General features: G+C 36.6%; 1 protein-coding gene across 1 annotated transcript in view; it reads left to right on the top strand.

Moving 5' to 3' along the window:
• Window positions 1–16,433, top strand: part of lost (methenyltetrahydrofolate synthase domain-containing protein lost) — a 31,765-nt gene extending 15,332 nt beyond the window's left edge. The window contains exons 2-8 of the mRNA XM_067763115.1: window positions 6,035–6,208; window positions 6,279–6,479; window positions 9,474–9,649; window positions 9,893–10,234; window positions 10,321–10,392; window positions 12,048–12,264; window positions 15,070–16,433. Coding sequence (XP_067619216.1) covers window positions 6,035–6,208; window positions 6,279–6,479; window positions 9,474–9,649; window positions 9,893–10,234; window positions 10,321–10,392; window positions 12,048–12,264; window positions 15,070–15,398 — 1,511 coding nt within the window. The 3' untranslated portion in view covers window positions 15,399–16,433. The remainder of the gene's footprint in view (window positions 1–6,034; window positions 6,209–6,278; window positions 6,480–9,473; window positions 9,650–9,892; window positions 10,235–10,320; window positions 10,393–12,047; window positions 12,265–15,069) is intronic.
• Window positions 16,434–17,506: the final 1,073 nt, after the last annotated feature.

The raw sequence follows: 17,506 nt of genomic DNA, 5'->3' as shown, positions 1-17,506 counted from the left end.
ATGGCCTGAAGAAATCCAGGTTTCGGAATTGGAAATGATATCTACATACATCAGGGCTCGCAAAGAGATCTTAACTCATGAAGCTTTCTATAGAGGCTTTGCGCGTTAATGTGGATGATATTTATACATTTAGTACGCCTACTAAGTATGCGCTCATACATATGTATACACAAGTAGGAAAAATGAGTCATGTCATTTGTGCTCTTCGTTCGCAATAGTAAATTAGTAACAGTTTTTTCGCGTATATATACACATAGTGTATATAGGTATGTAGCCAGCTGTCCCTCAGCTAAACTAAAACCGTAGACACTCAGCTAACACAAATTTTTACATATGTGCATGCATATGTACAAGATACTACAATCTTACTTATTGTTTATGTTGTTGTTCTAGCAGTGCTTCGCCTTATCCAATAGGTCCGACCACTCACAAATTGTTATAAGTATCCTTTAAGGGGATTACACGGAGAGTTTCAACTTCAACATGAGGGAGCAGAGGGTGAGGGGTGTTAGATGCGTTGGTTTCACACTGCAATGGAAAAGATGGTTGGTGTCATGTGGGGGCACGTTGTAAGCAGGACATACATTATGTATGTCGGGGTTGATTCTGGATAGGTAAGAGTTTAACCTGTAACAGTACCAGGACCGAAGTTGAGCTAGAGTGACGCGTATCTCCCTACGAAGATGGCTTGGGCCTATATCGGGGATGCGTTGCATGCAAACGGCCAGCCAATTGCTTTGTAAATGGTAATGAGCCGTCTCTTTATTTTTACGCCAATTGCTGCCGGTAACAAATTTGGATTTTATTACGGTTTTACATTTTGGGTACAATTGCCGATGCATGTTCGCCAAAATGTAGATCCTGATAGAACGTCACACCCAGTATTTTTGGGTGTAAGACAGTCGGTAGCGTACTGCTATCGACATCCGCGTCGATGGCATTAGGCTTCCGACTGTCGGTCTTACACCATCTACAAATACTAGATGTAACCCCATTTTAATTTATTTCTAAATATTTTTTTCGATATGAATATCTTCCATCTGTTTGAATTTGCAACCAATAGGTGTGACCGATCACAAATTCTCATCAATATCCTCTAACGCTAACGGGAGTCCAAGGAAAATTGCTGTTTCAACGGGGGTAGACCATAATGAGAGGGGTGTTAGAGGCGTTGTTTCCACATTAAAATGGAAGAGATGGTTGGTGTCATGTGGGGACACATTGCAAGCAGGGCATACATTTTGTATGTCTGGGTTGACTCTGGATAGGTAAGAGTTTAACCAGTATCCAGATCAAAGTTGAGCTAGAGTGACTCGCGTTTCCCTAGGGAGTGTGCGTTCCTTTTCTGCAAGTTTAGGGTATGGTTCTTTGAGTACAGGATTCACCGGGCAATTCCTGACAGATAAGATAAGCAGATAAGTTTTCACTGAGTAGCTTTTCATGGCAGAAATACTCACCGAGTGCTTGCCAAACACTGCCGAGGGGCGACGCGCTTCGAAAAAATTTCTTCTAATTGAAAAACTTGTTTCTAAAATTTTTGATGTAGCTTTGCCGGGCCGTAAACCCAGGATCTTCGGTGTGGTAGGCGGAGCACGCTACCATCACACCACGGCGGTCGCTATAAGTCCTGCAGTATTTCGAAATTATAGCTGCCAACCCCAGAGTGGTTCCCAACGCGCAAATGCACTGCCTCTTTGCTTGATGACAGCAGATACTTTTTTGTTCTCATTCACTATAAAACCCATCTTTTCCGCTTCTTTTTCCAGTTTGGTGTGAGCAGAACTTATTGCGCGGGTGTGCAGGCCGATGATATCAATGTCGTCAGTGACATTCTTACCGTTTTTGATTTTCAATACCAGTGGTTGATTTGACGGTCGTTATGTACCAAGTACATTCATATGTTCATCTCACACTATCTAGGTCAACGGGAAGCTAAGTGTAAAATCTGGGTTTCCCAGTTCAGTACCTACTGACCTAATACTCTATTCAGTATTCCAGAGAGAGCTTGGTAAATTCTAATAATTGGATTAGCGCATATGGAAAATCAATCAGTTGTTTGCCTTCTCTGATCGCTATTTTCATTTAGATGCGCGGTAGAGCTTGTACATCTCTGTTGTTGTTGTTGTTGTTGTAGTAGTGTACATCTCTCTTATGGTTTGTTTTTGATTCGTATGATTTGCTCATCGTTAATGAATGCCGCCAATATTTGCGTTATTCGCCGATTTTTTCTTACCGTTTTTGTCTTTTATTTGGTCATTAACAATTCTGAATAGAAATAAATGTGTGTACAAGCGCTCATAAACACACAAGACACGTATAAAGTTTGTTGCTATATATTTCCGAGCGGATTGAGGCCAAGCTTCCCTATAAATTTGCGTCATGCTCTTTTTAATTGTTCGTATGTGGTTGGGCCTTTAATTGTGTTTCGATCCTCTTCTTATTATTAGCTAGGGTTGGGCATTATGCGAATAATTAAATAAATAAATTTTTATTTAGATAATTATTAGAATGAAAATGAAGAAAATTGTTCAAAGTTAATTCGGTAATTCTATACGACAACATGACACTCTTAATACACGCCCAAATACATATATCAAGAGGGGTATCGAAAGAGGCGTTTTGGATATAGGATCGCGAATCCGGGTCTGTCCAGAGATATTTGCAAAAGAAATTGAAAATTTGCATGTGGTTGTTGTAGTTTTGATGATTTTGTTGAATCTAAAAAAAAAAAAAATGTGAACATAAGTGTTTTGCGCCGATATAGTTTTGGTCTCCAAACCGATGTTAGACCCACCCAGGGCAATTTTTTATAAGCGAGGCCGGAGTCCGTCAATGAAGAAAGATACTATGGATCCCACCCCCCGTTTTCGGAGCACTCCGGGGTCATTTTTCGGTTTTTAGTTAATATCTTTTGAACGAGCTAAAATTTTTTATTTTCAGCTTTCGAATTATTGTTGTCGAGGTCAATACGCGTCTTTTGACAACTCTCTCGATATTTTTGGACGCGTATTAGCAGTGTCATACTGACGTATATAATGACCGTTAATTCATTTAGGAATAATTTATTCCTGAATAAATTTTCCATATATACTTTAATGCCTGATAAAAATATGAGAAGGTAAAACTATTTAATCTTCTAGACGGTTTTAATTTCTGAAAAAAATTCTAAATCACTGCGAAACTTTGTGGAAATGCCATGTTTTTCTTTTATTAAATGCTAAAAAAAATTAAAATAAATCAACAGAAAGTTGTTTTGAATTTTTCACGATTCGGATTTATTATTTTTTGTTTTTTACAAATTTAGAGCAATTAACATCCAACATGTATGTATTACTCCTATATTGCAACTGCAGGACATGATGAAATGAATACTCAGGTGTAATCATCCCGTTGACGTTTTCTCTTATTCTGACAAGTTCGGCATGCATATTTTAGAGGGTTGTCTAGTGTCTACCACCAGAAGGAGTCGCTATCGTTTTCATACGCCGATGATTGCACAATAATGGCCACAGGCTCATGCCCACAGATCGATGAGCTTTGTAATAAAATGAACAGCTATGTAGCTACCTGATCTCTCCAGTTTCTTCGCCTCGCGAAACCTGATATGGTCACCGACCAAAATAATCGGCGATCTTGCTGGCAGCACTTGGGGTAAAGATGAAGAAACGCTAATTACCATTTACAAAGCAATAGCGGCGATATGTTCGCCAAGCCTAAAGGTTACTCATTGCAAGAAGCTACAGGCCTGCCAAAATACTGCCTTCGGAACCGCTACGGGCTGTCTTCTCATGTTCCCAGAACACCACCTACACAATGAGGTGGACAAATTTTGACAGTAAAATGGAAACTTTCTACCTTTTTTTGGTTTCTAGACAGAGAATACACCAATTTTTTGAAATGGGATTTGGTCCCCCATGTGCAGACGTTTTTCCGTGGTAAACGCTTGAAGATAAATAATAAATTTTTCACGTAAAATCAATTTCTATCAAAATTTTAATTAATTATTTTATTTTAATGCAAGGGAAAGTTATTAAAATAAATATTTTTATTTAATTTTTAGTTTTGTTATTAAGCTCTACTCAAAAAAATTATCTTCCAATTTTATCATTTATTATCTAGTGTTAGTCTAGTGTCTAGTTGTTCACATATATTAACTTAATGCTGTTTTCACACAGAAACTTAATGATCTCATTTCACCTGCTAATGAAATCGTAAATTTTTTGCTTTCACACAGAAGTAACTGCTCGATTAGTATGAAGGATGAGACAGACAATCGTGGCGGAACGATACAAGGTGGGAGCATGGTGGCATACCTACAAACAAACAAAATTCCATGTACTTGTAAATTCGATGGACAAATGTCAAAATCGTACTGCGCCGGTAGTTGATGTATCAAATCAAATAAAAAAGGTTATAATCAGCTGTTCGATGCGGCCACCTTGTATCGTTCCGCCATGCAGACAATGACATTTGCTTTGAAAACTAAGAAGCGGAAACGGAAGCGGAACGCTGCCAACAGAGTTGCATTGTGCTTTTGACTTCATTAGGCATTCGATTAGCTACTAATGAAATAATAATAGATTCGAATTTTGTAGGGAAGATTGAGCTCAATAAGCGTCTTAATGTAGAAAACTGCCTTTATTATTCAATAAGCCGTCTGTGTGAAAACAGTATTACGGAGGTTTATAAAAATATACAAACTGCAAACTCGAATAATTTGTTAAAATTTTAACTTTCAATCAAAATATTTCTTTCAACATTTACAGTAGTTAGAGCACCCAGCAATCTTTGATAATTAATAACTAAAGGAGATAATAAGAAAAATAAAAAAATGAAATAAATAAAAAAGTATTTGAAAAAACAATAAAAAAAAAAATAAGAAAAATATATGAAGCAGAAATGAGTGTCGTTGCTGCGAAATAAATTTTATTTTCTAGAAAGAAAGTCGATTTTCGCCAATGTGACTCAAAGGAACAATTTATTAAAAAAAAATAAGTCAAATTAAAAGAAGACACATTATAAAATTAAAAAAGGAATACAAACTAAAAAAAGCAAAACAATTAAAAAACAAATATATAAAAAAGAACAAAAAAAAAAAAATAACTAAAATAATAAAAATTGAATGTTCAATTATTATGTTTTTCTGAGAGAAACTGGAAAGAAAGAAAACATTTACTGGCATATTGCGATGGGACCATTTCGACTTTCGGCAACTGCAAGTTCACCGTGTGAATCGCGGTTCGAATCTCGGTGAAACCTTTGATAACATTACGAAATTGCCTGATGATGAATTCGTGGCGGTTTTCGAAATGGTACCATCGCAGTATGCCATTAAATATTTTCTTTCTTTCTCTTCAGTTTCTCAGAAACGAATAATAATAAATGAATATTCAATTATTATAAGCCGGTGTTAAGCTCATGTATTCTTAATAATAAGTATAAATTGAACACACCATTAAAAAAAAAACATAAGTAAAAAAAAAAATAAAATAATAAAAAAATAATAATAAAAAAAAAATTAAAAAAATAAAAAAAAAAATAAATAAAAAAATAAAAAAAAATATAATATAAAAATATAAATAAATATAATAATAAAAAAATAAAATAAAAAAATTAAATAAATAACATAATAAAAAAAATAAAGTAAATAAATAAAAAAAAATAAATAAATAAAAAAATAAAAAAAAATAAAAAAATAAAATAAAAATATAAATAAAATAATAAAAAAAACATAAATAAATAAAATGATAAAAAAAGGAAAAAAAGTTAAAAAATACTGGAAAATAGAAAAAAAAAATAAAAGAAAAGTAATAAGTAAAAAAATGATAAAGTGCAAGCGTGTTGCGGATAAATTTTCTTTTCTAAAAAATATGCATAAAAATAAAAATAATAATGATTTCGATACTTAGAAAGTACAATTAGACGGAGTATAAAGCACTGAGTATATTTTATTAAGTAAAGCTCTCAAAGGTTCATTCCGACCGACTAGTCGGGTTCAATTATTTAACGTTGTCTTTAATTTTTCAAATTGCAGCCAATGCACCCGCAGAACAAACAAAACGTTCACTGCGTGTTCAAACCTGGAAGAAGATTCAAGACAACAAGTGCGGTGTTGGTTTCAATGCCATTTTCAATCGCATACCTGGCTTCGTCGATAGTGACAAAGCTGCAAAATTGTTATCCGAAACCGAAGAATTCAAAAAATCGCGTAAGTTTACACAACAACTTATCATTACACTAAGAAACTAATTAATTTTTATAAATATTTTATTATACAGAAAACATTAAGGTCAACATTGATCGCGCTTTGCATGCGGTAAAACTGCAAATTTTAATCGCTGGCAAGACATTATATTTACCTGGCACGCGTGACTCCAAAGCTCTCTATTTGAAAGTTGATGTACCTGCAGATGCTACAGATGAGCAAAAGAAGGAACTTTTGAATGTGCAGGATCTTGCGCAGCATCGTACCGAGATAAGTATGTTTTTAATAAGTCATTTGTATTTGTAGTTGTACCAGTAAGAGAAGTAAGATTAAAAAAAAGAAATGCAGAAAATAATGCCTTCATATATTTCTTAAAATGATTCCGAAACAACGTCAAAATAGTCTCAGTTGATATGTGAATAAACTTTGAAATAAAACGGAATCATTCAGAAAGAGTCTTAAAATAATTTCGAATTAATACCGATATGATCCCCCGCAACTATACCGAAATCATCCTGAAATGGTCCCGAAAAAACCTGAATCTGTTGGCTGTGCCCAGTTTCCAGTGGGAATGGCCAGAGGTCACTTTTCCAAAATTCCTAAAACGCTATAGAGTTATTTTATAGTAAAACTAGCTTTACCCGGTGTACGTTGTAACGTCCGAGATCGAATGAATGTTGCGTTATTTTTTCTGTTTTGTTTATTGATAATTTAGTTTATTGTTCTGTAAATTGAATTGAATTTTGTACGCATATTTGGAGAAATTTTCGTTTAAAACATTTTATTATTGTATCTTATTGTAATGCATGTGAGTACACAATATTTTTGGTTTTTTTTGGTTCGGCGCAAAGATAAACACATTTTTTGGCGTTCCAACTCTAGAGTAAGCAACTTATAGCTGGACTCTCTAAATTTAATCCTGCAAGAGTAAGCGATTGTCCTTGTGCTTTGTTGATTGTAATTGCAAAAGCAAGGCGTACAGGAGACTCTAAGAGCTTAAAATTGAATGGCAAATCTGTAGGAATCATTGAGATCCGTGGTATGAGCACACCTTCTCCTTTGCTTTTACCGCTGATGGTTGTTGCTTCGATTAAAAAAAAATAAATGTAAAGCGCGATAAATTCCGAAGAGATCTAAGGCCCAGCTTCTCTTCCAATTTGCGTCGTGCTCCTCTTGATTTGCCCTACAAATTGGCCGGACGGGACCTACATGTTTTATGCCGACTCCGAACGGCATCTGCAAGGCATCTGAGTTTTCACTGAGAGCTTTTCATGGCAGAAATACACTCGGAGTGCTTGCTAAACACTGCCGAGGGGCGACCCCGCTTAGAAAAAATTTCTTCTAATTGAAAAACCTTATTTCTAAAATTTTGATGTGTGTGGGGGTGTGAACCCAGAGCATACGGTGTGGTAGGCAGAGCACGCTACCATCACACCACGGTGTTGCTTCGATTACATTCGGAATTAATTTCTAAACGCAAAGTCTGGTTCCATTGCACAATTTTGGTGGGTTTAAATCCTGAAGAAGCATGATTGGTGAGCCAATTTTCAAAGTTAATATATGCGCAGGCAATCCCGGTGGTTCTAAAGAGTTTAGAAATTCGATTAGATAATTCACAATTTGATCTTCATCTGTAACTGTGTCGATTGATTTATATTTCGTCACTTCACCGGGCTAGGGTAGTTCGTTCGCATAGCCAAAAAAAAATTAAATTTATTCTTAATTCTGAAATATGAAAAACCTTCGTCTTGATCGAAGGAACCTATAGCCAAAATTTGTACGGCAGCCATAGTTCTGAAAAATCCCATTTGTGGGGAAGGTGCCACGCCCCCTTTTTCCCAATTCCACATTTTACTGGAGGTGTTAGGACTAACGTAACGTAGCTCCTTACCAATTTTCATTATCCTATCATTACTACATCCAGAGATACGCAGTATGATATATTCCAGAACACACACACACACACACGGAATTTGATTTTTATATATTGATACTCATATCGGCATTTTTTTTAATTTCGAATAGGTGGCAACCCCAAATGGCAACCCTACTCAAAAATTTCCCTATTGTAATGCGTAGTGAAATACCTTTCGTTTATAACCATATCGACATATCTCATGCAATTTTTTTAGTTTCGAATAGGTGGGAACCCTAAATGGAAACCCTACTCAAAAATGTCCCTATTGTAATGCGGAGTGAAATACCTTTCGTTTGATACCCATATCGGCATATTTCATGCATTTTTTTTTTAAATTTCGAATAGGTAGCAACCCTAAATGGCTACCCTACTCAAAAATATTCCTATTGTAATGCGGAGTGAAATACCTTTCGTTTGATACCCATATCGGTATATCCCAAGCAATTTGTTTAAATTTCGATTAGGTGACAACCCTAAATTGCAACCCTACTCAAAAATGCCCCTATTGTAATGCGGAGTGAAATACCTTTCGTTTGATACCCATATCGGCATATCATGCAATTTTTTTTATAATTTAGAATAGGTGGCAACCTTGTGACACATTCTGAGTGGCAAAACCTATGTAGAAAAATCTTAGCAGGTGATACATTAGCCGTGTTTTTTAACACGCGCGTATACGTTTCGTTTGCGCGTGTTAAAAAACGCCTATCTTCGCTTAGATAATGCTTAGGAGACCCATCTAGCGGCTGTGGTAAAACAACTAGCTACAGCAACAGGGTGTAGCGAAAAGCGGAGACGCAACGCTCTGATGGCCATAGGGTATAACATATAGCTGAATCAATTGCGATGAATTGTGGACACACATATAATACATAGAATTAGTGTACAGGGTGAAACAAAGACACATATTTCAGTTACATCTGAGTATAATGCGTATTGAAATTTAGTAGGACAAAATTTATGCGCAGCAATTTCAGAGGTGTATTTATAGTTTGTCTCTTAGCAGTCAATATAAAGTTTAAGCGTAAACGGATATACGCGTGTTAAAAAACACGGCTATTATCTCTGTGCCAAATTTGATTTAAATCGGTTGAGTCGTTCCCAAGATCATTCGGCTATACAAACATACAAATATACGAATATACAAGAATTGCTCGTTTAAAGTTATAAGATAAGATAAAATAAGTGTAAGGCGCGATAATCTCCAAGGAGATTTTAGGCCGTGCTTCGCTTCCAACTTGTGTCATGCTTCTTTTAACTTTTCCTACAAATTGGCGGGCTATAATACATATTTCAAATAAACTTGCTGCTTACGAAAACAATAACGACATTAATTTCATTTTTTTTTAGCTTTAGAGAGCAAAGTAAAGTTGGATATGGTAGTAATTGGCTCGGTAGTGGTGTCACGTGATGGATATCGCATTGGACGTGGTAATGGTTTTGCCGATCAGGATATTGGTTTACTTACCGAAATTGGCTCAATTACGCCAGACACAGTAATTGCTACGATGGTACATGACCTGCAGGTACGTAATATTTTTTGAAAATAATAACAAAAGGCACAATCAAGCATATGCACGCTTGTCCCACAATCGCTAAAAAGCTTGCAATAGAATTAAATCTTTGTTGAACCCGAGTTCATTACTGCATCAGTATATATGCTACTTTATTGATAAGCAATGCTTTTTATTGTTGCATTACTGTATTATCAGGTTTTTTTTTTTCAATTTGTATACTGTAATAATTTATTTTGTCTTTTATGATTTTAGGTCGTTGATAGCCTGCCAAAGAATTTGTTTCAAAAATATGACACACCTGTTGATTTGATTGTAACACCTACGGAAGTCATACATGTTGCTAAACGTTTGCCTCGTCCCGCTGGTCTCTACTGGGAATTACTGTCGGAGCGTCGCCTCAAGATTGTACCTGTATTACAGGAACTCAAAGAGATTCAAGAGAAGGCTGGTAAAGTGATTGTGTTAAAGGAAGTGGATACTGATATTGAACAAAACCAGAATGCACGCAATCGTCGACGTGGTCCTATGCGTCGACGTTTTGGACGACGAAATCAGCGACGCGCTATTTCGCAAACCGACACTGAGCAACAGGGTGTAAGTTTATTATTATGGTACAGCGTAATATGGGTACTTGTTAAAGTTATAATTTTTCATTAAACAAAAAAAAAAAAAAAAAATAGCAAGATCAGCAGCAAAAGCGTAATCCGCGTCGCAATCGTCGCTTTGTCAACCGAAGACGGCGCCCAACTAAGGTAAGTTCAAATAATAGTTTTTTTTATACTCAGCGTGCTTTGCACTCAGAGTATATATTAACTTTGATTGGATATCGGTTGGTTGTACAGGTATAAAGGAATCGAGATAGATATAGACTTCCATATATCACAATCATCAGTTTCGAAAAACAATTTGATTGAGCCATGTCCGTCCGTTAACACGATAACTTGAGTAAATTTTGAGGTATCTTGATGAAATTTGGTATGTAGGTTCCTGGGCACTCATCTCAGATCGCTATTTAAAATGAACGATATCGGACTACATATAACCACGCCCACTTTTTCGATAACGAAAATTTCGAAAAACCGAAAAAGTGCGATAATTCATTACCAAAGACGGATAAAGCGATGAAACTTGGTAGGTGAGTTGAACTTATGACGCAGAATAGAAAATTAGTAAAATTTTGCTCACTTTTAAAAGAAGGTAATTTATAAGTTTTGCAAGCTGTAATTTGGCAGTCGTTGAAGATATCATGATGAAATTTGGCAGGAACGTTACTCTTATTACTATATGTAGACTTGATAAAAATTAGCAAAATCGGAGAACGACCACGCCCACTTTAAAACAAAATTTTTTTAGAGTCAAATTTTAACAAAAAATTTAATGTCTTTACAGTATATAAGTAAATCATTCCAACATTCAACTCCAGTAATGATATGATGCAACAAAATACAAAAATAAAGAAATTTTCAAAATGGGCGTGGCTCCGCCCTTAGTCATGCCATAAGTCGAACAAATATTTTCCAATCCTTGTAAAATTTGGTAGGGGCTTAGCTTCTGGGACGATAACTGCTTTCTGTGAAAATGGGCGAAATCGGTTGAAGCCGTGCCCAGTTTTAATACACATTCGACCGTCTGTCCTTCCGCTCGGCCGTTAACACGATAACTTGAGCAAAAATCGATATATCTTTACTAAACCTAGTTCATGTACTTATCTGAACTCACTTTGTCTTGGTATTAAAAATGGGCGAAATCCGACTATGACCACTGCCATTATTTCGATATCGAAAATTACGAAAAATGAAAAACATGTCGTAATTCTATACCAAATATGAAAAAAGGGATGAAACATGGTGATTGGATTGATTTATTGACGCAACTTTAGAAAAATGGGTGTGATACCACCTACCATATTAAGTAGAAGAAAATCAAAAAGTTTTGCAGAGCGAAATCAAGAGCCCTTTGAATCTTGGCAGGAATACTGTTCGTGGTACTACATATATAAATAAATTAGCGGTACCCGACAGATGATGTTCTGGGTCACCCTGGTCCACATTTCGTGGTATTACATATATAAATAAATTAGCGGTACCCGACAGATGATGTTCTGGGTCACCATGGTCCACATTTTGGTCGATATCTCGAAAACGCCTTCACATATACAACTAAGGGCCACTCCCTTTTAAAACCCTCATTAATACCTTTAATTTGATACCCATATCGTACAAACACATTCTAGAGTCACCCCTGGTCCACCTTTATGGCGATATCCCGAAATGGCGTCCACCTATAGAACTATGGCCCAATCCCTTTTAAAATACTCTTTAATACCTTCCATTTGATACCCATATCATACATTTTTCGTTTTACTATTATTTATACAACCCTTTATTTATTTGTATATTTTCTACAGTCTGAAGGTGATCAGTCAGGAGTTGAGGGCAAAAGTCAGGAGCGCAAAAGTGGTGGCGGTGATCGCGGTGATCGCAAGCAACAGCGCGCTCGTAAAAATCGTTTGGCTCGCGACTTTTGCATCAAATTGTCAAATATTACTCGTGATGTACGCGTAAAGGACTTAAAAACAGAGTTGCGTAAGCGTGAATGCAATCCGCTCTATATATCATGGAAGGGTAAGTTGTAAATATGGACTAGTCGCATTTTGTCGAAATTTGTTTGTACACAAATGCAAGCGCAAGTGCTTACAAGCTTGTAGTCGAAGGAAGTACTACTTTATTTGTGTCAAATTCTCCAACAGATAAGGTTTTGCAAAAACTTCGTACGGGAATGTTAGCAGAAAACTTTAAGGGACGATACTGCGTCCGTGCTGGTATATATTTCATCGTTAGTTTTGGTTTAAGATCGAATTTCAGTATCGGTTTCGATTTTGAAAGCTATCTCGATTACGACTCCGGTTTCGTATACTTTTTCGGCCCCGATTTCGCACGGAGGGTCGATTCCGGTTTTGTATACTTTTTCGATCCCAATTTCGGATGCTAGTTCAGTCAGACTTTAGGTGTCTATTAAGATTTCGTAGCGGTTTCAATTCCTGTTATCGGTCTAAATCCGGTTCCAATTTCCGATTTGTCTGTGCCGCTTCTCGCCTTTTCTTCTTTTACACGTGAATAACTGGCAAGAGTATGACCACCTGAGGAAGATCCTTTTCTGGCATATGCAGCAGAACCACAGCCTTGGACCCTCCGGAACAGGAGGGCATGGAGCAGTCTAGCTGTAAAGAGCTGCTCCGAGAATGATAATTTGTGGGAGGAACCCAACAAATTAAATGGGGTTTCACTGAAATGACAGCCCCTGAGAGAGAGAGAATAAAATGGCGGATAGTGCGAGAGTCGAAATGACAAAAATTTAATTAAAAATATTGTGCGCTTTATCGTAAAAATATGCAAATTGTGCAAAGAATAAGATTCATTTGCTATCGGGCAAAAATCCTAAAAAACATTAACATAAAATATGCACTTTGTGCAAAAATATACATATAATTGCTATCGGGCAAAATCAAATTTAACATTAAGATGTTAATTTATACATGCAACATATAAACAAATCTAATTAAAAATTAAAAGAAATAAAAGCATATAAGTAAAACTTTCGTTTTACACACATACATAACTTTTATGATACCATCATCAAAGTGCAATAAACGGAACATGTAACGGGATAGAGAATACCGTATATATAAATTACAAAAATACATATAACTGCACGGGAGACAAATAACGGGATAGAAAATATCCTCATATTTTAATTCAAATTGAATATAACCTGGCGTGGTGCCATGAAAAAACCGAACCAAATTGAAAATAAATTGAAAATAACCTGGCGTGGTGCCATTTTAAATACCATTTTACATAGCACGGAGAGTTAAATACAAATAGCAAGCTGATAACATGGTTCTGGCCATTTGGTATTACCATTGTGTACTAGTGGAGCCAAACGTACATACATACTTTGGAAAGTTAACCCAGAAATTAATCATTTTATGCATTGGACAATAACCTGGAACTGGGACTTTCAAAGATGAGAAGGTCCTCCTCCACGCAATCAAATCTCGAAAAAAAAGAGTCGCTCCCGTGCATAGAACCCGCTGCCGTCGACACCTGTTTTGGTTATAGAATTCCAATCTAGAATTTTTCGAACTTGCTTTCGAACTGTTTTTGAAGGGCTAAAACAAAGTTTCTGGGAATTGTTGCAGGGGTACGACCTTGTGCTAATATGAACCCAGTTTTTCCGGTAGTCATAAGCAATTGAATTAAAATTAAATCGTTTTACCACTTAGACATGGTAGTTTATATCAGGCTTCTTCCGCCTTTCACTAACATTTTCGAATCGATCAAGACACATTAGGTTAGGTTAGGTTGAAATGGCCGGCCCGTGAGAACCTCACAAAGCCTACGTATTCCATAATGTTACCAGAAGTTTGCTCAAAGACCAAACTGAAAAATCCTATCAGAAACCAGGACCTTTGTTATAAAATAACTTCGTGGGAGGGACGCAACAAATTAAATGGGGATAATTTCGGCATCATGGCAAATACTAGGAGCTTTCTAGGATCTATACTTCTTACTGCTTCTATATCTGATAGGTGTGCCAGTTCTAATAGCTGGAGTCTTAGCCTGGCAAGCTCAGGACATGAGCGCAAAACGTGCTAGATCGTTTCCTCCTCCAACTTGCACTTCCTACATCTGCTATCACTGACAAGGCCTAATTTAAAAGCATGTGACGTTAGAAGGCAAACTACCAGAATACAGAACTGGGCCCGTATCGTGTGTTACGATTCGTATCGAAATCCAGTTTTCACTCTAAACACTAAATCAAAATAGCTCTGAAATCTTGAGGACGAATAACGACATATGTGAACTAGAGACTTTCAGGTTGCCAGCGCAACATATAGCTTCTTCAAACCCAATTGTCAACCTCACCTTCGAGCGGCGAATCCCGTTTCACTAACAAACAAGGCTCTGGCGACCCCAATCCTCCTCATGGGGGGGGGGGGGGGGGGGGGGTGGCCTGAAGGTTTAATGTGGTCATATAAATCGTTCGCGAGATGGTCGGGCTAGCACCTTAATGGTGCTGTTACCGGAGCGTACCGGATTAGTATCCGGCAAAGGACCATCACATCGATAACACTCCCCAAAGCCTTCGGGGAGCAACCTTATCGCTACAACACCAACAACAACTAGAGACTTCGCGTATTAGTTGGATTTATAATTTATCATAATTTGTATAAATATTTTGGCAGTTTCATATTTATAAATTGAGTAAAGAATGGATTCCGATACGGATCGTAACGCACGACACGGACACTGCCTTCGAAATCGAATTCGAGCAATTTTTTGAGTTCTAATTCGAAAATTCACTTTTTCTAACATTGTTTCCATTTAATACTTACAACAATAATTTTAACTTTTTTATTTATATAGGACAATTTGGTAAATGTTATTTGCATTTCGGTAATCGCAATGGCGCTCCAAGCACTGAGGAAGAAATTAATAAAGTGCTCAAATCATTGAATGATTTATCCTTGACAGTAACTACTGGTGGTGGTGGTGGAGCCAACGCAGGGAATACCAGTGGAGCTGAAGGAGACGCACAACCACAAGAAACGAAGACAGTGGCAGTCAATGTGGAGCTACTCAAATTCGATGAAAAGAAAGGAGGCGAAGGTGGTAGCGGTGCTAATGGCGATGCCGCAGCGGGCGGTGATGCTAGCGCTGCACGCATTGAGTCCGTCGACACCACCACTGTATAGTATGAACTACGTGCTGTTTTGAAACGGCTATACTTTTGGTTGGGACATTTGGAATCGTGCGTTCAACGGGAGAAAATTGTTTAACATTCATTTATACCTCCATCAACAACCGATCCCCTGTTTACAATATTTAGTTACCGCTTCCGTTTTGTAACAACGTACTAAGCAGGTGACGCACGTTTTCTTTATTTAATTTTGACAAATATTAAATGCGTTTTCTTTTAAAAACATTAAAATAAAAAAAAAAAAATAATTGTAATAATAATTGTTTATAACATAGAGAGGAGACATTTTTTTTTAAGTACGGGTCTAAAGCATAAATTGCCTGTTCTAAGCAATGCATTTGATATTTAAATTATTTTCCACTTTAATTTTGATTGTAGCTATCGTATTTATTTAATTTAAAAAACCAAAACCACGCTTCGCTTTGGGTAGTTGATACAAAAATACTCGTAAAATTATATTACGCGCGCACGTTTTATCTTATGTGTATTATAAAATTAAAAAGTCAAGCAAATATCTAGCAAAAAAATTACAAAAACAAAAGAAAACAAAGAAAAGATAGAAAAAAAGAAAAAAAAAAATACGGTAAAAATGGCAAAAAAAAAAAACAAATTTTAAATTAAAGATAACGTAAAAAAAAAAAAAATTAAGAAGTATGCATTCTCAACGCAATTTCCAAATGTCCTGTTCCAGTTTGAATTTTTTGTAAAAGCGGAAGTTGTATTACTGCTATAGCAGTATGAATCGCCGCATACGTTTTTTACAACTAAAAACTATGAAAAACAAGTTAAAAAAAATGGTTGCGAAAAAAGAAAACAAAAGCAGCATACATATATTGAACTAACAAATGAAACATTTAAAAGAAACTTGTGCGTTTATCATTTTGTTTTTTTGCTTTCCACTTAACATATATTACTATAAACAAGAATACACAATTACTTTCCTTTTTTATACAAAACAAAAACATTAAATAAAATATTAAATTTGTGAAACAATGAATTGAAATATATAAACGATGAATGAAACCAAAAAGAGCTCTTTTTAATTCGTTCAACTGGTCTTAATGGTTTGTTTGAAATCGGTTGAGTTAAAAACCTTTGGAGCTCCTTCGAAAAAAATTTTTAATCTGCCCGAAGAGGAACACTTAAAATAAGACAAAGCAAAAATACCAAGCTGAGCGCCTAGAGACTAGAGGTTTACGCCGATCACTATCGGCGGCGTCGGCGTGGGCGGCGCGCCGGCTTACGCCGGTGTTCTTACTTTAAAAAGCTTGATTTTTCTATTTAAAAAAATATTATTTAGGAAAGGTTTTGTTTGTATCTATTTAAGGAAATCAACGTGTTGGCCATTTCGGAAAGATCCGGGGTTTTTGCCTCAAGATCTCACAGACCATTCAAAAATTTTCAGGAGTAGCTACTTGCTGAGTGATTGTCCCTCGTTCGCTTACTCCAGAGAGGCTTCGAACCTAACCCCGGTCTTTGGAATTGGTACTGCTACGTCGGCTGAAAAGAAATAGAGATACATAAAATAGTCACACTTTTGTCTGTATATCTCGTGAAATGCGTAGTTTCACCTGGGGTTAACACCTAATAATCGTCGCGAACACAATTCCTTTAAATCATTTGTGCCTCCTTGGCGGCCACGCACATAGGCGACTTACGGTTGCTATTAATGGTCTTTTAATACTCATGACTCTCGTGGTATAGGGCGCCTCCAGTTGTTTCGGCTGTTTTTAAGAGCTATTCCCGATGTGCAAACAGTAGCAATCCCGACCACCATTCTCTACCACGCCTCCTGACCCTCACACCATATACCAGCACAGAAGCTATAGGACTGCGACTTCGAACTCATACCTTCGTGGACGTCACTTTCCTAGAAGCTCTAGGTGTAGCTCCAAAGACTTTCCAACGGATGCTTTTGTTGCGCTATGCTGCCGAGCTGAACTAGAGAAACACCTTGAAATGTTAGGGAGTGACTATTCGGCCAAAGATGCCGCCCTCGAAATCATAAGCAGTCTAAATGGATGTCATTGCTTAATTGGTGAAAATCGTATAATCTTCGGCGCATCTACATAATTAAAATTTTACAAGGACCCTGGATAACAT

This window comes from Eurosta solidaginis, chromosome 1 (genome assembly GCF_040869045.1).
Source record: "Eurosta solidaginis isolate ZX-2024a chromosome 1, ASM4086904v1, whole genome shotgun sequence".
In the NCBI taxonomy this organism is placed as follows: Eukaryota; Metazoa; Arthropoda; class Insecta; order Diptera; family Tephritidae; genus Eurosta; species Eurosta solidaginis.
Note: the sequence above shows the minus strand (reverse complement) of the source record. Positions and strands in the feature narration are given on the sequence as shown.